General features: G+C 40.0%; 1 protein-coding gene across 5 annotated transcripts in view; it reads right to left on the bottom strand.

Moving 5' to 3' along the window:
• Nucleotides 1-13790: 13790 nt before the first annotated feature.
• CSNK1G3 (casein kinase 1 gamma 3) overlaps nt 13791-26306 on the bottom strand; it is a 109807-nt gene continuing 97291 nt past the window's right edge. For 3 of the 5 annotated variants that reach the window (XM_044917123.1, XM_021702206.2, XM_021702208.2), the window contains 3 exons: nt 25378-25484; nt 24763-24786; nt 13791-16265 (listed from right to left, as the gene is read on the bottom strand). In XM_044917123.1, the coding sequence (XP_044773058.1) occupies nt 16211-16265; nt 24763-24786; nt 25378-25484 (186 nt within the window). In that variant the 3' untranslated portion in view covers nt 13791-16210. The remainder of the gene's footprint in view (nt 16266-24762; nt 24787-25377; nt 25485-26306) is intronic. The other 2 variants (XM_021702209.2, XM_021702210.2) reach the window with 1 other exon arrangement.

The following is a 26306-nucleotide window of genomic DNA, read 5'->3' as shown; positions in this document are numbered from 1 at the left end:
CCATGATCCATGAAATCAGGACCTGAGCCAAAACCAAGAGTCAGATGCTTAATCAACTGAGCCACCTAGTACCCCTATATATATTCTTTGACCCAGCAATTCCAGTTCTAGAAATCTGTCCAACTTACCTATATGCTAATAAGTAGTCCTTATGCTAATATGAAATAATTTCTAGGATCTATTTTTAAATAAAAAAGCAAGGGACAAAACAGTATGTCCAGTATGTGTCTATTTATACAGAGAAATATGAGATATATGATATGTTTGTGTAAATGTGTATACATACATATATATACATTTTATATATAATAGTATATAAAATATGTATAAAGTTTACACATGCATAGAACATTTCTATTCAGGATAGGCAAGAAACTTAACACTGGTTGCCTCTGGAGAGGCAGTCTGGTAAACTGCTCATTTGGCATCAGAAGGAGACTTCACTTTCCCAGCACAAACATCTGTACTTTATGGGTTTCCATCACTGGCATATATTGCTATTTGAATTAATAAAAGGATACTTAGAAGCTCCAAGGAGCACAGGTAGCCAGGCAAGCTGGTGCTGATCTTCACTTCTTGGGGCCCAGGACTGCAGTAAAAATGGACTGGTTAACCTAAGTCATTAAATACTTGGTTAATTATAAAAGATGCATGGAGGCAGAGTAATATTATACTGCTCTAATATATCATTTTTCAAAGAGTTAGAGTCCATGGCCTAATATCTTAATACCAGGTTGTGAAAACAGAAGGATCATATTCATTACATCTACTCTAAAAAACAAAATATGGTTTAGAAAATTATGGAATTATAGAATTCACTTCAGTATCAAATCTGACCTCCTTTACTTGAGATAGATGGCTGTGATTTCAAGACACAATTAGAATGAACTGTGAAAAATACTGGGTACAGCTGAGGCCCCCAAATACAAGTATCACAGCCAAAATAACTCTTGTGGCCCAATTTAACACAAATATTTAATTTTCCTAATCAGTTTGCAGGTACTTAATGAGAACAGATCCCAGTCACAAGGCAGAGCTTTGTCGTATCCTCGTGGTGATACCTCCTCAGGTGTGGACTCCCAAAGTGAACTTGAAGCCATAATTTCACATGAACTTAATCTGAGCCAGAAAGAAATTAAGGCCTACAATGTAGCTCACATGAAAATGACATACTCATTCACCCTTGTCTTTTTGTCCTGAAAACATTTGCAGAAGAAAGCTGCATTTTTAAGGCATATGATGATGGCACATTCAACTTGGTGAAGGCAAGTAGAGAGGAGTGCAGGGCAGCATTGCCATTTGGGTGTAGAAATCCAAGGAGAAGTCTCTTGAGAACTTTCCTCAAGTTAACAACCCGTCATCTCCTAAGGGGGCTACCCTTACAGAGAGAAGAGCCACTACCTTCAGAAACACGTGTAGTATAGGGATTCCAGGGGTGAGATGCAATAAAATCAACAGAAATGATCACATGATGAAATGTTACTAGGCATAAACTAGGAATGAAGTACTGATACGTGCTACCACATGGATGAAGCTTGAAGGCATGATGCTGAGGGAAAGAACTATTTTCAAGAGGTTGTGTGATTTCACTTAAATGAAATGTCCAGAGTAGGTAAGTCAATAGAGACCACAAGTAGGAGAGAGGTTGCCAGAGGCTGGTATCAGGGGACATGGAAAGTGACAGCGTAGTGGGTACGGGGTTTCTTTTTAGGGTGATGAAACTGTCCTGGAATTAAGTAGTGGTGTTGGTTGCGCAACACTGTGAATGTACTTAGTTCCACAAAACGATACAATTTAAAATGTTCAAAATGATAAATTTTTGCAATGTGAATTTGCTCTCAATGATAGGTAGGTAGGTAGGTAGGTAGGTAGGTAGATAGATAGATAGATAGAATTATACATCTATGTTCACATAGAAGAAACCTACAAGAGTTGGCCTATTTTCAGGATTTTTTTTTAAATCTGAGAATAATATCCTTACAATGACAAAATGACTAGTAGGAAGAACACTTTTAGATTAGCAATTGAGAGCACTACTCATCTGCATTCATATTCTTTTTGACCCCTAAATGTATTACCTTTATTTAGCATCACACACTGTGTTATTCACTCTAAGTATATTATTGAAGCACAAAAGATGGAAAGAGGTAAGTAAAATCTAATTCTCTCCCAAGAGGAGGAAATTTCTTATGTAAATTGACATATATACAAAACTTACTTGTCTCAGTGACTCAGACCTTAGCTCACTGAAACATAAAATTTGTTTTTTTCTGAGATAAAATGAAATTTTAAATGTATATTTTTAATCAATAGTAAGTATATAACAGTAATCAAGTTAATTTTCTGTCCTACTTAATTATTTTCCATTATTTTCTTCTTCCACTAGCAAGATCGGAATCAATAGAATTTTGTGCATTTTCCTTGTTTTCATTTTGGTTAACATCAAATTTAGGAAAACTTTATCTTTTGTGTATAATACTCACAATTTAAATACATGAAGATCACAATTTATGGTCTACACATATCTGAAAGCAAAATATTACACTGTATTGGCATGGAATTTTTCAATCTCGAGCTAACTAGAATTCTATATCCGTGCCAAAAACAATGGAAGATGATTAATACGAAACATTCATAAAATGTCAGCAAGATACATAATACAACTTACATTACCAAGGACTCTTTAAAAAAAAAGAGCAACTTGCTTGCAAAACACTTCTTATACAAAAAGCTCTTTTTAAAAGTGTATTATCATTGTAACAGCATGGGAAAGATTTCTTTCACTTTAACTACAAGTTTGTAATTCAATGATGTTTATGTCAGTAACTTCATACATTGCCTAAAGGAAAACTGAAGGTCAGGGTAGCAAATATTATAACAAAATGAAGTTTGAAATAATTACGTTTGGTCTTTGACTTTTTTGAGAACCAACCCCTAGTCTCCTGATGGCTCCATTTTTCTTCCAGACGAAAAGCAACCCACAGGCAGCCTCCTCTCTGGCTCACTTATATCTCAATCCAACAAGGACAGCAGAGCTATTCCTTTGAATAACTTTCCCACCTCCCTCAACCCACAGGCAAGCCATCTCTACAAAGCTTAATCTGATCAGCCCCTTCTCCCTCACTTGCCCCTTTCTTTGGATTCCTAGCTCATCTCCCCAGAGATTTCTTTTCCTCCATGTCATTCTTCCTCACCAGTGGTTTCCCCCATGCCATGGATTGATAGCTTCCTTCCCCAGTAAACAAACCCATTCAAGCTCCTCCAATTCTAAAGCCACAAGCAAAACACTCTTCTCTCTTGATGCTGTTCCTACATCCGGTCATTTCTTCATCACCTTTCCTCCTAGCCAAGCCTCCCAAAAGAAGAGTCTGTACCCAAAGTCTGTTTCCTCTGTCTCTTCACTACCTTCAATGGTTTTCATCTTTCATTTGTAAAACACTTTTTCAAAAGTCTAAAACATAAAATTCATTCACAGTCTCACTTTTTTAGAAAGGCCATTTCAATTAACAAAATCTCCCCCTCTTCATCCATGCCTATCTCTGTCAGGGAGCTCTAAGAAAACTCTGCAAGGCTTCTTGACCTCTGGCCAAATGGCCATCCTTCCTTCCTCTAGGATAAAGATGAGCTATCTCCTGAATGGAGCTACAACGTAGAGTGTGAGCTTTTGTTCCCCAGGGCTAATTTCTATAGCTTACAACCAGGGGAGGCAAAAAAAAAAGCATGCAATCATTTTCAATCATTTCAGCGTTCTCTGGAGCATGGTTTGCCTGCTTTGAACATTTCCATTAGAGAATACAGGAAATCTACTTCTTGGTGTCCTCAGTGTGAAAGGGAAAAGCTGGACATGCTTATTATCATTGCTGATGATCTCTGCTATATAAAAAGGACAGCAGTAACCAGACTGTATCCAGAAACTTTATCACCAACAAACCTCTTGCTGGACATCTTAATTCTATAGGTTTTCAAAGTAATTCAAGGAAATAAGTCACACCAGCAGAGAACTGAGAAACTAATGAGGGTATCTAATCATCACTTGATATTATCATAAGTGGAAAATCAAAGGGTCTCTGTTGAAGAGCCTTCCTGTCAGATTCTGTCCCTTGGCATTCTGAAACTTGCATTCATTGTCTTATAAGAAGAACTTATGAACTTGGGGCTTGGTCAGGAGGAGAGTGTTAGCCCATAATCTCCCTAAATATCACACCCTCTGAGTTCTAACCATTGTTCATTTTTTTCCTAGCATCTATACATACAACTTCAGAAGTCCAACAGCCTTCCTTCATTCCATCCCATCTCTGTCCCCTGCCGTTCTACTGGGCCAGCTGATATGGTCTGTGGCTCACACCCAGACTAGTCTAATTAAACAGTTGTTTGCTCACATCCTTCGTGTTCTCCTCAGAACAAGCTTTTTAATTTTTTGCCACGTGGATAGGCTAAGAATTTCCAAAACTTTGGGCTCCGGTTCCTTTTTGCCTTAACCATTCCTTTCTCAATCTGTCTCTCCCCTTTCTTGTTTTACTATAATCCATCAGGGGGAACGAAGATGCTCCTTCAACACTTAGCTTAGAAATATTCTCAGCTAAATATCCAATTTCAGGGGGTGCCTGGGAGGCACAGTCGGCTGAGTTTCAGACTCTTGGTTTCAGACTCTCGCTTTTGGCTCAAGTCATGATCTTGGGGTCGTGAAATCGAGCCCCACGACGGGCTCCAAGCACAGCAAAGAGTCTGCGTGAGAGTCTCTCCCTCTCCCTCTGCCCCTCCCTGTCTCTCAAATAAATCTTAAAAAAATAAATAATAAATATCCAAGTTCATCCCTCCACAAGCTCTACTTCCCACAAACACTAGAACACAGTTCAGCCATGTTCTTTGCTACCTTAGAACACGGTCACCTTTCCTTTATTGTCCAACAACACGGTCCTCACTTCAGCTATGAGTTACCACAATGGCCTTTACCACCCGTGTTTCTTCTAACATTGTGTTCATGACTATTTACGTATTCTCTAAGAAGATGGAAGCATTCTCCACAGCTCTCCTCTTCTTTCTGGGTGCTCCCTAGAATGGCCCTTCACAGTCCCTTTCACAGCCATCTCAGCCTCTTCTAGCACACCCCTCAGAATTACTCCAACCTCCACCCAGTTCTCAAGCCGCTACCACATTTTCAGATCCTTGTTATGGCAGCATCCCATTTTCGGGTACCAAACTCTGAATCAGTGTGCTCAAGCTGACAGAAAAGTATACCATAGACTGGTGGCTTAAATAACAGTGCTGGAGGCTGGGAAGTCCAGGGTCAAGGTGCTGGTAGGTTTGGTTCCTGGTGAGGGTTCTCTTCTCGGCTTGCAGACAGACACCTGCCTTCTCCCTGTGCCCTCACATGGCAGAGAGAGACTTCATAAGCTCTAATCCCATCATGGGGGCCCTACCCTCATGACCTCATCGAAACCTAACTACTTCCCAAAAGCCCCACCTCCAAATATCACTGCATTGAGAGTTGGGGCTTCAAGAATGAATTTGGGGGTGAGAGTGGAGCACAAACATTCAGAACAGTTCCCTTTTAGAGCTGAAATAGAAGCCCAGAAAGATGGAGCGATGAAGCTGGGTCATAGCTGAACCCCAAATAGAACACATTTCCAATTTCCTATTCCAGGGCTCTTTCTCTGAGGCCACTGAGTCACCAATGAGGTGGAAGAGAAGAGCAAGGAAACCTCTGACAGTCAGTGGAATCAATACCCTCTCTCCCAGCAGTCTTTTTTTTTTTTTCTGTTTTCTCCAAAATAACTGAATTTCCCATTGATCTGTGGCTTGCCCAAAACACCTTCACTTGCAGATATTTGAATTACTACAAATGTATGGCTCAGTTGCAGGCTAAGTGTGCAGCTGGGGCCTCTCCCACTTCACCCCTTCCCCCACTTCACCCCTCTCCACACCCCCAACCCCTGGGCAGCTGTTGTCTTCTGTACAGCTTCAATAATGGCCAATAATAACGACCATTCATGGAGACCCTACTGTGAGCCAAACTGTGCGACAATGAACTTATCCCACCGTCCTCACCAAAACCCCATTAAATGAGTGCTATCAATTTCTTTCTTGAAACAAGGGACCTGAGGCTTAGCGAGTGAGGGAGCTGGCCAAAGTCACAGAGCCAGCAAGTGTGAGAGCCAAGGTGCAGGTTTATGCAACTACGAAGCACAGACCCTCACCCACAGCCCCCTCTGCCCTGGTGCCCAGGGCCCCCCCCTCCTGTCGTGAGTTCCCCACGGCCCCGCGCTCTGCCAGTAGCTGAGACTGGCTACCCAAGCCCCCTAATAACAGTTCATCCTCCCGTGAGAAACCTAACACCCAGGGCTGTTTCTCTTCTAAGATGTGGATGAAGGGAGCTTCACCTGCTGTGGCAGACAGACCCTCTCGAGGAATCAGGACTCAGAACAATTAGGTAGTCTGGACCATGAAAAGCTTGGTCAGTGTAGCTGTCAGACCTGTTTAATACCTTCAAAGAGAAATCTTCCTACATACTATTGACTATGTAGAATATGGAGTTTCCCATTTCCTTAAGCACCACGTAAAGAATAAATATATTTCACAATTCTTTAGGGAAGAATTTATCAAACATTTTTTTTAAGCACACCCAGTATTCAAACAAAATTATTCCTAAAACCTTAGGGTGTCAGCCAACTTCACAGAAGGAAGGAGATGGCCCCAACGGGGTGGGAGAAGGATGTCCTAAGTGGACTATTGACAGGGATTCGGCAGGGGTGAAGGAGATCAGAAAGAGCTGAACACAATACCGTGGGCATGGTCCCTGCGGGTAGGCTGGGTGGCCAGCTGCCTATGGGAACGTGGCCACAGAACTGTGGCACTCGCTGCCCAGCTGTCGGCCACAAGCGTGGGGCTGTCATTGATTTGCTTGCCTTCAGAGGGCTGGAGTGAGGCTGCCGTCCACCAGCTCGTTTTCAGCAGCACAGCCATCGGCAGAGCTGGTGAATTAATCTGAAGGTATCTTGAATTAACTGCAGTTACTGGTTCCCAACTTGGGACTTTGGCTAAAGAAGACTCTTTTCCTTTCTGGAATATGAAAAATGAGTACTTTCAAGCCTTAGTCCCCGCTTCTGGTCTTCCCTCAAACATGTAGGAGAGACCCTAAGGAGCGTCCAGATGCTGATCTGTGGGGGTATGATTTTCAGTTGGTGACGTCATTGAAGTGATTTGAGCACCAATGATCGTGGAGGAAAAAAGAGCTCTGTTTGCCAAACTTTTATAATTCATTATATAGATAGATATATCATATAAATTTATAATTTGTAGTTTTTATCATTTAAAAACAAAGCTGCATATAGAAAATTGAAGGCATCCTGATGAAGTCAATATGGGACACAGGACAAAATACAAAGTACAGGAAAAAAGGGAGGGCTTTTCCTATTCATACGATGTTTTACAATGAGATTTTCATTTCCAAAGCACAATTCAAGATGGCTTAGAGTGTTACCTCATGAGATCCGGCGAAGAGCCTATTTGACTTGTTAATGCAATTTTTAAACTGAATGAGGATGAAGGTGAAAAGAGCAGATAAAAGCCATGGAAGTGGCTGTTGTCTACACCACCAGGTTAGAGATGGCCAAGTAATTCACTCAAGCAGAGAACTTAGCAGTAATCCTGAAAACCGTACACAACCGTCTTCACACTAATGTGCAGACAGGAGCTATGAACAGGAAGACTCAGGTAAAAACAGAGTAGAGTAAATACGAGCAGGAAGTCACTACGACTGGGTGTAAAAATTTCTGAGTGGAACACGCACACGAGAAGGGAGTTTTGGAGCAGTCTACTGGGATCATATACACCTACAGTGAAGTGAAGGACACGCAAGGTAAAATGCACTGTGGAAAATACTGGAGCAAAGAAGACAGGAAAAACTCAAATACAATGATGAAAATATATTACAGAATGCCAGGACAGAGAAAGAAAAATCAGATTGGACACTAAGTGTGGGGGGAAAAAAAAAAAACAACGTTAAATATATCAACTTCAGTTAAAAGAGCACAAAATACTGAAACATAAATTTTAGCAGTTGATCGAGAACTCCAAATGTCCACAGAATCTTTTTTTTTTTCTAAAAGCAGAACATCTGACAATTTTTTATATGCCAGAAAGCTAATCTCCCAGGAAGTAGAGATAGCAAAAATCTACTCTAGACCACAAAAATGACCAGCAAGAAGGAATTGAGTGATAAAGTGGAAGTGTCAAGCACCTGGAGAGAATGTGAGCAACTCATGTTAAGATCTCTGATACCTCGTGAAGGGAGCTCAAGACTGTGATTCCAGCTCTGCTAATAAAAATGATCCTGATAAGGAAAAAAGGAATAAGCTTGCCAAAAGAAAAAAAAAAGTCTCTTCTGACAAGCTCAGCTTTTAAAAGCATACATACAAGAGCTGAAACAGTGTGCATAGCCAATGAATATGAAAAAAGGTAAAATGTCAGTTGAGGTTTTGGGAATTAGTTGAAGATTTCTTTTAAAAAAAATACTAAAGCCAACAAAAAAGTGTTCTGTAAACTGTGTGTCAAGTCAGCTGAAGAGAAAAGGCTACAGGGTGATGACAGTTTTTTTCTAGTATCTTTTCTTTTTTTTTTTTTTATCAAGAAAAACCTTCAGCCAGGAAAGTTAGGGGGGGAAGATATGGCAAGAAGGAAATGAAGCCCATCACAGGTACAAATATTTAAAAAGGAAAACTGAGTATCCAGACCTGGACAGATTTCATACTGAAAGATCGTATGGGTGGTAAATGGAGCAAGATAGAAGAGAGATGGGAAATGAAATTTTTATTTAAAAAAAAAATTAAAAGATGGATTATGTAGCTTATAGACTGATAAATAAGGTTGATTCAAAGTAAGATTAGACTGAATTAGTTAAAAGGCAATTTGTAGTATTAGAAATAGAAATGGTGATTGTTAGCAATATATAAGGAATCACTAGAATAAGTCCTATCAGACTAAATCCAGTTCCCCTTTTTCTCTTTTTTTGATGGGATAATGGAAACGGCCAAAGAAATGAACTAGATTGTTCCCCTGGATTTCCACAAAGCATCTGTAAGAAGCTGATGGTAGTAATGCAGAGGATTATCATACATTAGAACGCTTAGAGATTGTGGTATTGGCTCAATGAATTGATACTGACCTTCAGCTAGGATACAGGGACTCGACACAGAGTCTGGCCCTGGCTCTCTGCAGTTTGACATTTTTATCAATAAAGGTACAGAATTGATGGCTTTAAATTTATCAATGCCATTAAGGGAGGCAAGATAGCTAATGGTGTAATGTGACAGGATTAGGGTACAAATATTTCTCAACAGATAGGAATGATGGCTTCCATCCAAGACAAAGTTTGATAAATACCAGGCCTTATTCTTGTCTCGGAGCAGAAGCACACTCTGCATGAGAAGTCAAGGTGTTGCTCAGTTTTAAACTCTACTTTATTATAAGGGGAATGGTAAAAGGTACCTTGAATTAAGAGTGATTATAAATATTATCACTAATCCTCAGAGCCACGCTGCAGAGAAGGCATTATCCGCAATTTGAGGGGACGACACTGATGCCAAGAAGTCAAATAACTTTGCCGTTGTTCTTACAAGTTAAGTGAAGAAGTGAGAATCAAATTAAATCTGTCTGATCTCAAAATTCAGGCTCTCTCCTGCTTCAACATCTAACTCCGTACAGGAGCCAGATACCTCACTGGCTTTATTTCCAACTCCCGTATGCACTGTGGTATATATTTTCTTTACCATTATCATAATTCTTGATGCTATTTAAAAATGGCCCTTCCTTTTACAAAGGGAGGATAGGTTATCCTTTGGTAGGTAGTGACACTCAATCAGGTACCAAAAGAACTTACTTCACATATCCAAATCCATCCAATGTGGACTAGAACCAAGGTTAGCCAACTACGGTCTGCGAGTCAAATCCAGCCCACCTCCTGCTTTTATTTGGTCCATGAGCTAAGAATGGAATTCACATTAATAAAAGGCTGAAAAAAAAAAAAAGAGTATTTCATGACACGTAAGAATTGTAGGAAATTCGAATTTCACTGTCCATGAATAAAGTTTTATTGTAACACAGCCAAGCTCATTCATTTACATAGTGTCTATGGCTGAGGTGAGTTAAGTGTGACAGAGACCATCTGCGGCATTCACGTTGCTACACACTGCCGTTCAACACACTCCAAAGCTCAATGATGCACTTATAATTCAACAGCATTTCAAGTGCCACACATATTGTCACATAGACATTTTCCTATTTTTTATTACGAGTGCATATTAATCATGTAAAAAAAGTAAAGTGAACTTTAAGTGTAGCACTTTTAAGGCACAGTGGAATGTGGGTTATCTGTTACACAATTATATGGCAAAGCATCGTGTTTATTATGCAACGGCACTCTAGCTGTGCGAAAAGAATACAATTTATTGTGACATTACCAGACTAAGCACTCATCACAATATCCCCAGCTCACAGGAAAGCAACAGTCAGAACAGTTAGAAAACTTACAACAGAGTATCTCATCGCAGTAGAATCTTTCACACACACACACAAAAGTGAGAACAAGGGGCTCACTGTTAGCCAAGCAGAGCTATTTGCTGATAGTGACTTAAGGTTAATTGTGTTTGACTACAGCAGCCAGGAAGTATGCACAGAGAAAATGAATTTGTCAAAGACTAGCTTTTTAGCAAGGATGGGTGCTTGAAGACTCGAAGACACCAAGAGTCAAATAAAAAGCAAGGCAAATGATTCCAAGTAGCTCTCCTTAGCTTTTGATGAGCCAACAGACATTAGCGATACTGCCCAGTTTTTGTTTATTAGAGAAGTCAGTGCTGAGCTTGAAGGGACTCGAGAATTAGTCTTTAGGAAGAGCCTCTCGAGAACAACTATTTTAAGGAATATTTTTAAGGAAACTTGAGAAAACACCAATTCAGTGTGGAATGAAGTGGAACCTACTAAGATGTGTTGCAACAGATGGTTAAAAACGCATGGAGCAGAGAAAGGTACACTGGACAAATCTACAAAGCTGGTCAAAATGTAAGATGTTTAAAGTCAATGTTTATAGTCTGTATTACTTGTCAGCAGGTATTTTGTGGAATATACCTGAATCTGTCAGGTTATTGAACTTGTAGTCAATGGTGTATTTCCTTCACCCTTATGGTCTTAGCCATCATCACTTCCGTGAAGTTGTATCAGAAATAGAAACTGAGGATCCTGACCAGCCCAACCATACAGCAGTTTGATGGCAGTGGTAAAGTGTTACTGCAATTTTTTTTTTCAGCTCAGGACGAAGACTGCAAATTTGTTAAATGAGAATCACCTCTGCCTATTATAGATAAACCCTGAATTCTGCTTGTGCTGCAGATTTGATCATGTTTCTTAATAAATTCAACTTAAAATTACAAGGCAGAACAGCACTTATAATGTGAAACTTACACTGCAGCAAAGTCAATACAGTAACATCTCATGTTTAAATCAAGAGTAATGTTATACTGCTTTACACAACTTCCCAAATGGTCAGGTTCAAAGGGAACAAGAGCTCCATTCCCACACAAATTTGCAGTGCATCTATTTTCCAAACTCAACCACAGTTCCAGCCGGACTTTGGGATCTCAAAATCCATGTAATTGTACAACTGAGGAATATTTACTTAGCCGTCAATTGGAAGTGATTATACCTGCAAAGGAATAATATACCAAAGGGCAAATATCAAGAGTGGAATCTAATGGAATTCTGTAAGTACCTTCCAAATGATAAATATGTTCAATGAAAATCATACATGTGAGGACTGATAACAGTATTTGGTAGTATCTATCTGCAGGAGACATTCTCAAAGATGAAATATGTAGTCATGTTACCAATCTGTATAACAGATGAACATTTGCCATGGATTTCAAACCCCAGCTATGTGAAATATTATCCCCTCAAAATAATTCAATTCTTATCATTACTAGACTTGTATTTTTTTTTTAAAATTGTACTCAGGCATTAATATATAATTCGGATCCCATTAATAAAAAATTAGTGGAAGTTTGTTTTCTTGTTACACAAGTATTTAAGAGCCTCAGTTTTGCCTCTTGGCCCACAAAAAGTTTGCCAACCTTCAGTCTAGACCAGTGCAGGAGTGTTTTTACATTTGAATACAACTGCAATATGGTGAACCTTCCTGTGAACAACTGTTCTTTGTAGCAAAAGCATTTTTATATCCCAGCAATACAACCTGATAATACGTAGTTCTTCCCTTGGTTATGATCCACGTATTCTCATTAAGTACATTTCCTAATAACATGTGGGTCTGTATAAGATTTAGGCAGAGGAGAAACTAGTTATCCTGAACATCAGCCAAGCTTTGTAACTCCACTTATTTGTACTCTTGCAGAAAAACCAGCTTTTTTAGTCTACTAACCCAGCTCTATCACAAACACCTTTAACGCTCCACAAAAACAAAAACACACCAAAGAAGGTACTGAGGACCTCTCCGTTTTTACCTGAGTCTAGAACGTTTTTCAAATGTATTCACTTGCTATATATAATTTCTAATAACATATGAAAAAAAGACTAATAAAAGTCCAGTAATAATAACATTTCCGGATTTAAAATGATTAGGTCTGCCTTTCGGCTCTCTCCCGTTTTTCTCATCAAGACGATGGCCGCCTACGGGTTTTGCCTGGGCAGTGTCGGCTTGCTCTGACTTCTGGTGATCATGCCCTCACTTCCTCTTGGCTAACACCCCTCGTACCTCATCTCTCAGTCCAGTGTGTCCTCTGAAGGTGGGAAAACAGCATTCCCTTGGCCACAGTAATTGGCTCAGGGGTGGGCCTGTGAACCAAGGAAGCAATAAATGTCAGTGTGAGGGTTTTGTTAGGACCGCTGAGAGGAACCGCTCTTCGTTTTGCTGAGGTTACGAAGACGGCAGAAGTCGGAAACTGCTGGGTGGCCGCTTCACTACCACACAGGAGAAGTGTCCCTGGCAATGAGAACAGCCCGGGAGGAAGCGAGAGAGGGACACAGGGAGATCCTGACTCTGCACCAGGATCTAGCACGTCGGAAGCCGGCCCTTCCGCTGGCCTTGTCAGTGAGACACGGTAACGTACACCCCCTACTGTGTAAGCCTCTCGCAATTCGGAGGGTGCTGGCTGATGCGGCTGCATTGTCGTTCCGACTGACCCCCCATCTTAAATCAGATTTTTCGACATCGGGCCTTTTGACCATTAGGTTTCATCTCCAGGTCTACCGCCTCTGAATGCCGGTGTCAGCCGGTGCTGCTTTGCCTTATCTTACCTGGAGCATCTTTCAGTAAGCACAGCACTATTAATACCATTTTGGAAAACTCCCCTGAGAGCACCTGGCACAGGATAAGCTGGGAGAGTCTGTCCCAGATACATGCTCTCCATCTGCAATGGCAAAGTCATTCGCTGAAAAGTGATTAATCACGTTTCACTGCTGTGCACATCCCAGTATGACTTCATTTTTTAAAAGGAATAAAATGATTCTGTTTCTTTTCCTTGCTTTATTGGTAGCATTAGTTTTAATTAATCGCTCTATTAAATGGTTCAGGGAAGTGTAAAAGGCTTTTTCTTGAAGGAAAGCTCAGACACTTCCAGGTATGTACTCCTTACGCTGGGGCTCCCACAAAGCAAAATCCATACAGAAACACAAAACACAAAAGCGTCTTCCTTTAGCTTGGCTTCTCACATACACAAAACTAAATGAATCGGATTTTTAGAACTCCTACCTTAGGTTATTACGAGTAGCATCACTTCACTCGTCATTAGAGGAAGGGGGAAAAAGCGAGTTTAAAAAAACTACCTTTATTTTTTATTTCTTTTTCAGTTACATACTTTTAAACAGGGATGTGTTTCATTATTCAGACATTCAGGCAATGTTGACTTCATTAGTGTTGACAGAAAAGAAGCATAAAAATGCAAAACATTGTTGGCTTAACCTGAACATACCTGCATTACCTATTATTGACCAGTTTGTGTTGCCAAAAGACTTACTCCTTGGCATTAAAATGGAGCACTTAAAAATATTGCTAAAAAGCAAATGTCTACACACTGGTCTTTGCAGCAAATAAGGGTATTTATACTTTTAAAATATTTTAAGTCCATAATTGGATTAATATACACACCTTCTTATGTATAAGGAGTTCAGATCATATAAACACTGTACAGTCCAAAAACCCTACTGAGAATAAAACTAAATAGGCTTATGATAAGAAATACAGATATCGCCATGTATTTACAAATATCATAGACACACAAATTTGGTCAAATACTGTAAAGAAAAAAGTGGTTTCACATTATAATGGCCAAAACATCCATCTACCTTGCTCAAGGCAAACAAAAAATAAAAACTCAGTATGTAACTCCTGTCGTTTAAGACATCATGACAGTATACAAATAGACAGAATGGAAACTGTTGACCAAATTATACAGCAAATGTCTTCTAGGCTGAGCGTGGGCCTTTAAAATCAAGAACTTGAAAAGATCATTCAGACGATTCAGAGCAACAATGATAAACAATGTCCTGATTTGCAGTATTCATATGGGCGCCTAATTTGTCAAAAACAACACGCTGAACTTTTGGCTAATAAGAAAAAATAAATTACCAAGTACAATTAAATCCCTGTAAATGCAATAATGAAGTCAAAAATGTAATTTATTTACTTTAATTACACATTTTAAATGTTACCTTGAGACAATAAAAATAAATAAGCACGCCGGAAGGCATGCACTTAAAGACAAAGAAAGGGTTGCATGGAAAGAGTAAGTAGCAATCTTCTAAATGAAAGGTGAAGATGAGATTTGAAAAACATCATTCTCGTTCTAGCCAGTCTTTATGTCTTAACTCTTCTTGAAGAATCTGGCTAGTAGAATGCGACCAAAGTACACCTGTGTCTTTATGGCTTAAAACAAAGCATACTTAAAAAGTGGAATGGGTTTCCTTTTTTACAGAACTGTTACTTTGTTCATATGCAGGCACTTCAAAAGACTATGGAGGCAAAGCACCTGACCCATCCTTTCCAAAATAGTTTTCAATCATCAAAATTATACTAAAAAGTAGGAAAATTCCAGAGAACCAGCAAAGTTGAATACAAGAGACTAATGTGCACAGAGGGCAATAGAGTGACCCAGTTTTTATTCCTGGGGGTCCTTTTTTTTTTTTTTATCAAAGAGCAAATAATTAATAAACAGACACCACTGCATGGCACATCCAAAATTTTCTGCTTAAGGGAGAATGTAATCATTCAGCAGGTTTCAGTGGGATCTCCTCAGACTTCAACCTTACACATTGCAATGAGATTCACATTTATTTCTTCTCCTTAGTGTATTTAAAAAAAAAAAAAAAAAACTCCAACATATTTAATTTCTCAAAGTATTCATTTCTTGCTGTCTAACATACATTATCATGTGGAAGCATAAAGTTACATTATACAAATATTTTGCATTTTTCTTTTTTTTTTTTCTTAAAAAAGCGCTTTTGCCACTTCAGCGACACTGTACTTCACGTCGTGGTGCCACAAAAGCAGAGCTCCTATCCAGCACGCTACTGGTGATTCGTTTGACCACTACTGTCTGCCGAACCCATAGAGCTTTTTCCTCAGTACCTCTGGGCAGTGACTGTACCATGATTTCACAGAGAGAATGTTAGTATGACTCATGACTAGCAGTACCATCAGTAATACTGAAATCAATGCGCATGTCACACAAGAAATGAACTTCTCACAAAATAGCTTCTTTTACATAGTTGGGCAACTGCGTCTTCTCTGTTGCATTATCCACTGGGGAGAAAATTCCTGCTTGATTATGCTCTTACAGAAGTTATAAAAAAAAACCAGATTAGGCATGTAACTGTTTGACACTGAAGATACTGTACTGCTTTCTACAACAGGAGGAGAGCTTCTGAAAAATGTCTTTAGAGCTGTATCCGTCAGTACCACCTCCTTGGTCCAGTCCATTCATTGATGGGCAAAGCACTCATGTTTGGACAAAACTTTAAAGCTTCCATAAAAGTTAAATTAGAAAAAAATATGAATGTAAGACAACCACAAAATGAAGTATGGAAGTATGACATTTTGTTTCTAAGAGTGAGTCCTTGGAAATATATGTGGTCATTACAGAGATGATTTTAATCACAAGACAGCAGATGAACACGTAAGTAACTCCCCATGATCTGTCTGTGTCCAGAGTCATTTGTGACGCTGTATGGTTTTCCTTTTCCTTCGTTTGAAAAAACAGCAGCACCTGCAGATGGAGGGAAACACTTCTTGTATTATAAAGGCACTAAGGGTCACAAAGTAAAGGCTGAGCTTAGCACATTAATTTCAATGGTCGTAAAAAGCAACAGGCTAATGCAAGATACACAGTGAACATGCCAGTGAAGCATATATATTAGTGAACCCAGGCAGAGTTATTACTACAGTTTCATCAACGTGCCTTTTAGGAAGACAGCCAGACATTCTATGCAACATTACAAGGAGCCACTAAATTGAAAAGGCTTTGCACCAAGACTAAATGAGGAGGTGTGGAATTCTGAATCCTCACCGACCCACCGTATTTTCTTTTGAATACTCATTAACCTCTGGCAGGGGCATGCTTTTATAAAATTCATCTTATGCATTCTCTCCCTTTCTTCCTGATATTTACATTTGATTATTAAAGTCATTGTTAGAAAAGCAATAATTATCCTAATACTGAGGAACTGATTTTCACCAAGGACGAGATTCCAGAAAGAAAAAGAGAAAGCCCAAATAGACTCTTCAACAAACATTTTCTACCACATTTACAAACTGGAAGAGAGAAAATGCATTAACTAGCATGTCAATACTGGCACTTCTTAATCTTTAAGAGTTAAGGTCAAACTGGGGGCGCCCGGGTGGCTCAGTCATTAAGCGTCTGCCTTCAGCTCGGGTCATGGTCCCAGGGTCCTGGGATCGAGCCCTGCATCAGGCTCCCTGCTCAGCGGGGAGCCTGCTTCTCCCTCTCCCACTCCCCCTGCTTGTGTTTCCTCTCTCGCTGTCTCTCTCTCTGTCAAATAAATAAATAAAATCTTTAAAAAAAAAAAAAAGAGTTAAGGTCAAACTATCCTAAGTTAATGAAAGTAAAAACTGTGCTTAATATTTAAAATAGCATAATCAAGGTGATTCAGTCTTGCAGTCTATGAAGGAAAAGCATTCGGAGTTTCATTCCTAAGTAAAAAAAAAAAATCTAGAGATGACGCCTGAGAGACCTGGTTTTTTCCATAGTAAGTTCTCCCCTGGTCATGAGAAGATGAAACACATGCAGCATGTGGGGAGTGATGCTGAGGCTGGTGCCAACTCACAGTTAGAGGAGAATCACTGAGCAGAAACTCACAAAAAAATACACACCCACATGCATATATCTATTCTAAAAGTCTGGCATTCCTTCAAATATAGGTCTGGCTCTTTTCCCCTTCCACACTTAAAGGAAAGTCTATCTATCAGAGTATCAAGAAGACAAGCGACACATAGAGGCTCTTTTGACTTTTTCATGGAAGCCTAGTGTGTGTGCATATGTAAATATGTAAATCCTGTTTTGTAATTAAAGAAATATCTATATGCATGGTGATTCAATCAACAAAATGCTGCCAATTCAAAGCTCGTACAGAATGTGACCTTATAACGATGTTCCTCTAATTCTTACCAGCCCGCCTGCAAAGGCTATTAAACAAGTCATTTCAAGCTAAGCATAATGGAGACCACCTAGCTTTAAGTGTCCTCTCCAGCAAAAGATTGTGGAAGATGAAATAATTGCTAGATTATCTTTTATGTCTTTCTGTGAAAGAAATGTAAACAGAAACCCATACTGTCCCAGCTAAATTACACAATCTCTCCACCCACATTATCGTTAGTCAAAAATAATTTCAGACCATTTATTGTGATTTATGCCATGACTATGAAATCACTATGCGGCATTCAAAACCAAATTACACGACTGGATTTTTTAACCCCATTCAAACAGCACATAATGATTAGACCATGGAGTGTGAATAATTCAAACCTATATATGTCAGCTGCTACAGACTCAACTGGAAATCTGTGCAGTTATCAATCTTTATGAATTTTACTTTTATTAAGGTGACCACCAGAGCAACCAGAAACAAATTACCCAACAGGGGCCTTGAAAAGAGCTACCTCTATAAAAGATGACTCTGGATACAATGGATTTTTCCTGGATTTATAAAAATAAGTCAACTTCATTTGTAACTGTCAGCTACCTAAATACTTTCTCAAATCTGTTACATAAATTTTCTAAAATAAAACAATGAAAAAAATTATTTAACTCAGATCCTAAGAGATGAAACCATTATTCAAAAAAAAAGAAAACCTTTCAATAAAGGACTTAGAAAAGTCATAAAACGTTCATATTGTAAAAAAAAAAAAAATTTAATTGGTATTTAGAAGGAACAGACCAAATATTTAAAATACTAAATTTAAGAATATGATCACCTTTCAGTGGAGATTTATTATTTAATATAAAGTTATATTAATAATGTTCACTGTTTCCAAATACTGTCATTTGTCTCTTCAAATTCCAAACTACAATCTTTTAAGATTTTTCTGCTGAAAAGGTGTTTTAATAAGTGTTTATTAAAAAGTGTTTTAATAAGCCTTTTGGAACGGGGAGTTTAATGTAATACATGTTTTGATCAACAAGTTCCAGATTTTCCACACTTGCATTAGCAATTCACCTTGTCTGGCTTATTTTTCTAATATCAATCTGCTTTCCAGCTCAAGACAGCAGACCTATTCCTTAGGTCATCTTTTCTTCAATTACGTATTATTTAACACAGAAAACCAATCCAAGCATTTACTTGAGACTAAATGAAACTTTCAAATGAATCATAACTGTAGAGGCCTTTTAAATTGAAAGCCAATCTAAAAAAAAGACACCTATTTGTTAGAAATAAATCCCACCAAATAAAGAGTAAACCCTTGAAACCGATTTGCCAGGGAAGCTGGCATGCTATTAAACTGACTACCACCAGAGGACAGCATTGCTCTAGGCAATACGAACGCATCCAAATAAAGGAGAGATGCTCTCAAAATAGAATACAGTTATAAAAAGAAGAAAATGGATATTTAACCTGTGGCTGGTTTCTTAAAACTCATTACAAAGCAGCTGATTTACAGTCTGTGATTAAGAAATTAGGTCTCCTATCAATTGCCCTCCATCTAAAACAGTGTGGCTCCCATATGGCCACTCTGTCACATGACCATTTTACGCTCCTCTCAGTCCTCAGACTAATCTGAATTTATTTATTTACTGATTATCTGCCTCCACACAGAATGTAAGCTTCGTAAGGGCTTGTCCACAGATACATCCCACAAATGGGCACAGAGTTGGTACTCATTTAATATTTATTGAATAAATGAGTGACTTTCCTCATAAGTGCAACCCCTAGAGTAAGAACCTAGTCAAAATTCTACACCATGTTCTAAAGCTAGAGTTCTTACCCCAGGGCCCACAAGCCCTAGTGAAATCTCACAAGATGCAGATTTGAGTGCCTGTGGAAGCTTCCCTGGAGAAAATTGGTTTGCATCAGATTCTTACAGGAGTCTAAACCCAAGAAGCCCTGCTCTACCTACGTGCACCTGCCTGGCCTCCCCTCTGGCTTCTCCATTTCCAGCGAGTCCTTGTCCCAGAAGCTGTGAGCTCAGCACCGCAGATACTGAGGGGCCACCATGCCATCAACTGACAAGAGTGCGGGCAAGGTGTAAAAGGAAACAATGTAATTCTGACACTTGCCACAAGTCAAACAGGAACAAAAGTTACTGATAACGATAACTGCAAATAATAGCAAATAGTGCAGGAATGAGCACAGATGGAAGTTCCCACAGGTGAGGTGAGGTTACTTTGATCACTATATTCAACTAGCTGGTCTTAGAAAATTATCCACGCCTTTAAAATTTTTAAACACATTTTTCTCCAAGCTGCTCAGTGGCGACATTTACTTATTCGTTAGTTGATGCCTCATTTGGGGTCTCTTCAGATCTAGACTACTGACAGCCCTGGGGAAACTGATTAAGGTTACCAGACATTTAAATCATGTTCTTGTCAATGCTTTTCTTTCTCTTGGCTCTTTCTTGCTTATGCCTGTGTGGTTCCAGTAAGCCAGTAGGATCTCACGAGTCAGGTCCATGCCTCTGACAGGATTCTGTAGCTAGCCCAAAAGCTTTGAAGGCACAGCTCTACTTTTTTTTTTTTTTAAGATTTTATTTATTTATTCAAAAGAGAGAGTGAGAGAGAGAGCACACAAGCAGGGGGAGGGGCAGAGGGAGAGGGAGAAGCAGACGCCCCGCAGAGCAGGGAGCCCGACATGGGGCTTGATACCAGGACCGTGAGATCATGACCTGAGCCAAAGGCAGATGCTCAACCGGCTGAGCCACCCAGGCATCCCACCACAGCTCTACTCTTAATTTATTTCAAAATAAATGGTTAAATCCTGTTTCTGATGAACTTAAGGGCTGTTGCTGTAAAAACTGTTAAGGTGGTAAACAGGAGATCATAATGGATCCAAGTCCTCAACTCTCTAGAAAACATACAGGAGAAGGGCCGAGGCTTTGCTAGGGACACTGCACCATTTCCCTTTCATTCATGGCCTATTCCTGCCTCTAGAATTTGACTATCTTCCTGGATGCAGGTCTTAGCCTTCCTTCTCCCATCTACCTGAAACTGACACACGGGTCTCTGTCCGGACCTGAAGTTCTTGTCTGTCCTCTCTGCAAAGACTCACTGGCTTCGCCTTTGGCTGAAAGACTGCTTCACAGCTGCTAGGCCCTACCCACTCAGGACTCCCGAGCCTCGCCTCTCCTTATCTAGGTTGATGAGTATACAGAAAACAGCTTTTAAGACATCTATCTTTAATTCTTTGACAAAGGATTTGCCCCCTTCAAATCCATACATGAAAACGTAATTTCTTATCTCTGGACCTCTTGGTGTAAAAAATGTGGAACTGATCAGTCAAGCAAGAAGAGTTCAGATAGAAGCCCAAGACCATCCATATAACTACTCCAACTGGGAACCTGCAGATCCATCCTCATCCTCAATTTCTTCCTCTCCATCCACATGCAATTAGTCCCTCAAGTCTGAAATGACTTTCAAAGTTGTCCCATCCTGTAATGCTCGCTGACTTCAGAACTTCTTGCCTCCCCCACTGCTAAGAGCCTCTTAACAGACACCCAGGATAAGTGTCTTCCTCTCTCCAATGCGCCACCCCAACTTGCCCCCGCCGAGATACAGCCTTGCCAACTCTGCCTTTTATTTCTCACCACTGGTTCTCCCACAGTCTAAGGCATTAGGTCCACACACACAGCTCTTACAAATTTGGTTCCTATCTATTTCCCTCTCCTCTTAGTCTCATCTTGCATCAAGCTGCCTTTCCAGGCAGTCTGTACTACAAGAGGGAGAGAAGGGGAGGATGGATTGATTTTGTGTAATCTAATGAACCCCAGGAAATGACATAAGCCTCAAAAGTGCTGCCAAACTAATTATCTCAAGGCTCAATCTGATTATACCATTTCTTGGCTTACAACCCACAGCTTGCTTGCTTGTGTTGAGAAAGGATCATGTCTTTTTTTTTTGTTGCTTTCACCTGGCTACTAAGGGCCTTTGAGACTGGGCACTTGGACTATCTCAGGTCCCACCAGGATGCATTCGCACACGCTATACACGAATGGGTCACTTCTCACACCTGCCTCACTCTGTCCTTGCTCCACATGTTGCTCAGCCTCCTCTCTCGGACTCCTGCACCCAACTCCTTTGTCAAGCCTGCTTATCTTGGAGAACCAGGGCAAATGTACCCTTACCCGTGAAGATGCCTCTGATCTTCCAGCTGGAAGAGCACATTCCAGTCTCTTAAATCCAGTCACACTGTATCCTGTGAGCTAATCCTGTAATACCGGGTATTAGACCAATGATTCTCAATCCTGGGTGCTCCTCAGTAAAAATACTGTCAACCAGGGGCGCCTGGGTGGCTCAGTCCTTAAGCGTCTGCCTTCGGCTCAGGTCGTGATCCCAGGGTCCTGGGATCAAGTCCCACGTCGGGCTCCTGGCTCAGCAGGGAGCCTGCTTCTCCCTCTCCTTCCCCCTCCCCCTCTGCCCCTCCCCACCCCGCTCATGCTCGCACTCTATCTAATAAATAAATAAAATCTTAAAAAAAAAATATTGTCAACCAGACCCCACCACAGAACAATTCAATTGGAAACTCTGATGGCACAGCCTAGGTGTTAGCATATTTTTGAAACTCCCCGGATGCTTGTGATTGGAAGCCAGGACTGAGGGCCACCATGTCACAGTTACTGGTGTACTTGCTCTTTTTTCTAAGGGAGCACAGGGGCCTTGGCTTATCTTCGTAATCACCATGTTACCAAAGGCACAGTAACTGTTCAGCAGTGTTGGAAAGGGAACACAAAGAGAAATAAAGGGGAAAAAAGATAACTACATACTACTTAAAAACTCAGGAACTAAACCCAAGGAAGCCCTGTTTTCCTAAATTCCTGGAAGGAACGATGAGGGGGATACCACTTGTATCACCTGTCTTGAAAAAAAAGAAAATTCCCAGCCACAGTGAAGAAGGCAAAATCTCGTTACTAATGGATGAGCCACTTTAAATGCGGGACAACAGAATATTGTGCATCCCGTGGAAATTACAGATCCAGCCCTATAAGGTACTATTCTAGGAAGCCGGCCCCTCTAAATAATAATTAGGGGGGGGGGGGGGGGGGGCCTCCGCCAATCACAGGTGAGAAGAAAGAGAGGGAGTTGGAAACATGTTTTGAAAGGGAATTCTTGGCGGGTTCCTAGAGACCTATAAAATGGTGGGAGAGAGAAGAGAAGCGAGCGTAAGATGCGATTTCGGAAAAAACCACACTCACAGTCCCTCACCACAGACTAAGAAGGTATGAGGAATGCAGTAACAACCTTGCAGGAATGTGAGAGTCACCCTGATTAAAGGGAAACCAAATGTGATGTGTTGGAAGTCTTTAACCAGTGAAGAGGCAGGGAAGGTCGGAGGATTTCTGTAACCCATCTGGAGTCAGGCTTTACCGAAATTATGGGCTGCTCTCTGTATTTAAAAAAATAACAGCTCTACTAAAATATAATTCAAATCACCATAAAATTCATGCTTTTAAAGTATACAAGTCAGTAGTTTTTAATACATTCAAAGAGTTTTACATCCATCACCACTATCAAATTTGAAACCGCGTCCATGAACGTGCATTAATACACCGCCATCTTCCCTACCGGTGAGCCATCTACTTAAGGGCTGGGGTGGGTTCAGATTATTGCTAAAACCCAAGCGGTGTAAGTGGTGACTGAAAACATGGGAAAGGGGAATCGATTTGGCTCAAAGCAGGTGTCTAGGACGAAGTGGACACAGAACACCCAGTCTCAGTGAAGAGTATGGGTGTGGAAGGAAAAACAGGGGACACTTGCTGGAGGGACAAGGCCGAGGAGAACAAAGATGGGAGAGGTGGCTGGCCCCCAGGAAATAAACAGGGTAGGAATAGCTCCTGAGTACCTGCCATGGGCCAGACAAAAAAGCAGTGCTTTATCACAGTTAATTTCCTCAGTGACCTGCGAAGCAGTTATTATGAGCCTCCGTTTAGAGAGAAAGAAATAAGCTCGAAGAAGGCAACTCTAAGTTGTAGAAGCAGGATTCTACGACCCATGCTGGACGCACAGGACCTGTGTGCCCCACTCGGCCACACCACTTTCCGAACTCCGCTTACGACTGCACGAGCAAACATCGACGGCGGTATTTGTTCTTGATGTAAAAATGCACAAGTATGTAGCTGATTCACTACATCCTCAAATCCACTAGGCCATACTGTCAATAAATTCCACAAAGTGATAAAAATGGATACTTGATCATTGCTCTTGAAAAAGAAGTATCCCCAACAAAAGTCTCCTCATCTTGCAACCAGCAAATGAGCATTATTTTGGAATTCATGTAAGGCTCCTTTTGGATAGGAGTAGAATGTTCCAAAATTTGCTAATCTAAGCAACTTTTCTTATTCACTCCCAGGCTCACTCAAGATTTGTCCTGAAACTGAGAGGAACATATGAAACATGGCATTACAACTAGAGGCAAAGATTAGAGAAGAGTTTAAATCCAACATTAACTCGACTTAATAGGAATATTTTTTTCACAATATCTGCAATGAGCAGGAACTATTTAGATGAGGACTTCCATAACACTCTCTCACTATAGTTAATCATAAATTTATCAGTGTATCCCATGTGTACTCAACGGCAATACAATTAGTCAATGAAATACTCTCTTAGTGATGCTCTTGGGATGGGTGGGGGTGAAGGATCTGCTATGTGTATTTAATAATTTTTTGAACGGGAAAAAAGAGAGCTTAAAACTCAAAATCCCGTCTTTCTACTTAAAATAGCAAACGAAGCCTCTGTGTTACAGAACAAACGCACAAGCACAAGCAGAGTGGGTGTTATCAACTACTCAATTAAAAAGTGCCCCCAAATCTATGTCACTTGAACAACAAAAAAAGTTGCAGCAGGCAAAAGAGCTCCTCAAACAATTATTTCTTGCTTTTCAGACCTACTGTAAATGACACCAAATATTTTTGAACAACTTTGACCAATTGTAATTTCTATGTTGAAAGATATTTTTTTTTTAAACACAAAATGATGCTAAATCTTTGAAATTACAGTCAAGGGAGCTATTTCTGCCTGCCTACACTTGAAAACTCACCACATGTTCAACACTTTCTGGCAGCTATACACACACACAAAAAGAAAAATACAAGAAAAGTGAGAGAGAGAGAGAAGGGGAGGGACGGAGAGGGAGGGAGGGAGGGAGGGAGAGGGAGGGAGAGAGAGAGGGAGAAATCATCAGAAATAGCCCACATTGAAATTATCACATTGTTTTTCATGCTTACTTTTTTTTCCAAGCAGCATCATCACTTACATTCACAGAAAAACTACTTTAAAACTAATATGAACACATGCAGGATACTATAAAATTAATAATTATTTATTCTTATACTTACAAAGAAAAAAAACTGAGCATCTACCCTACAGAAATAAGTTTCATGCATCAATACTCCTAAAAATAAAAAGCCAAAAATATGCTGCTAATTCTAAGAAACTGAGCATAGTTCTTAAATAAGTATTTTTGTGTTATAAATTATTTACTGAAATAGCACTATTTTAAACTCAGTGATTAAAATAACTGAAAATATCACTTGTTTTGCATGCACCTATTCCCTGAAAAAAATTTCCTGGAATAATTGTACATGACTATAAGTCTCAAACATTCACAGCTGAAGCACAAAAAGCTACTAAAAGAAGTCAAACAAATACATACTTGGTCTCATCCATCACTTCCACTTCCGTAGGGGCTGTAATGGGTGCATTGGAACGTCCTGCGGTAGGGTCATCTGTGTTCAACTCTCCATTTGTAGAGCTTACAACCTGCCAAAAAGAAAAAAAAATTATATATGCACAAAGTGACAGGTTATACAACGATAAAAATTAAGGTTAAATTAGAAAGTTAATACGTAGAACATAAAACAATTAGTATGTAGTTGAGCTGTTTGTAACTGAATACAGTAATAGGTCTAATATTTTATTAAAATTCAAGGCCATCCAATATTTGCTTTTCAACTTCCTTTTCATCTTGAAATTTCTGTCTTGTCTCTTTCCCTCTGCTGTGTAAGGCCAACTCCTACACTTCTGTCTCAAATCAGCTCCCCAAGGTGTGCCCATCTCCACTGGCACCTTGCTACGTCACGAATTCTTTCCCTTGCAAACTTCAGTCTTGCTCCTTCCAATGGATCCTTCATTTCAGTGTGTAACCACGCTTATGTGTCCCTTGAATACTGCCCATTCATCTGCCCGGTTGTTCATGCCCAGATCCTGAAATCATAGTGATTCCTTTCTTTGACTGAAACCCCACATCCTATCCATCAGCGGGGCTGGTTAAATCCTCCCCCAAAACACATCCCCAGTCTAATCAGTTCTCCCCACCTCTATTACTACCAGGACTTTAGTTCAAGCCACATGACCTCTTGTGTGACTAAGAGCCACAACTTATGAACTGGTCTTCTGCTTTCACCTGCCCCCACCCTCCGTTAATGTATTTGTCCACACAACAACCAGAGTGCTCATTTTAAGACAGAAATTAGATCATGTAAAATTAACCTGCATAAATCTCTTCAAGTATCAACTTCCCATTTCACTTAAAATAAAGATCCATATTCTTTACCCCAATTTACAAAGCCCCACAACATCTGA

Source organism: Neomonachus schauinslandi, chromosome 7, assembly GCF_002201575.2.
Source record: "Neomonachus schauinslandi chromosome 7, ASM220157v2, whole genome shotgun sequence".
In the NCBI taxonomy this organism is placed as follows: domain Eukaryota; kingdom Metazoa; phylum Chordata; class Mammalia; order Carnivora; family Phocidae; genus Neomonachus; species Neomonachus schauinslandi.
Note: the sequence above shows the minus strand (reverse complement) of the source record. Positions and strands in the feature narration are given on the sequence as shown.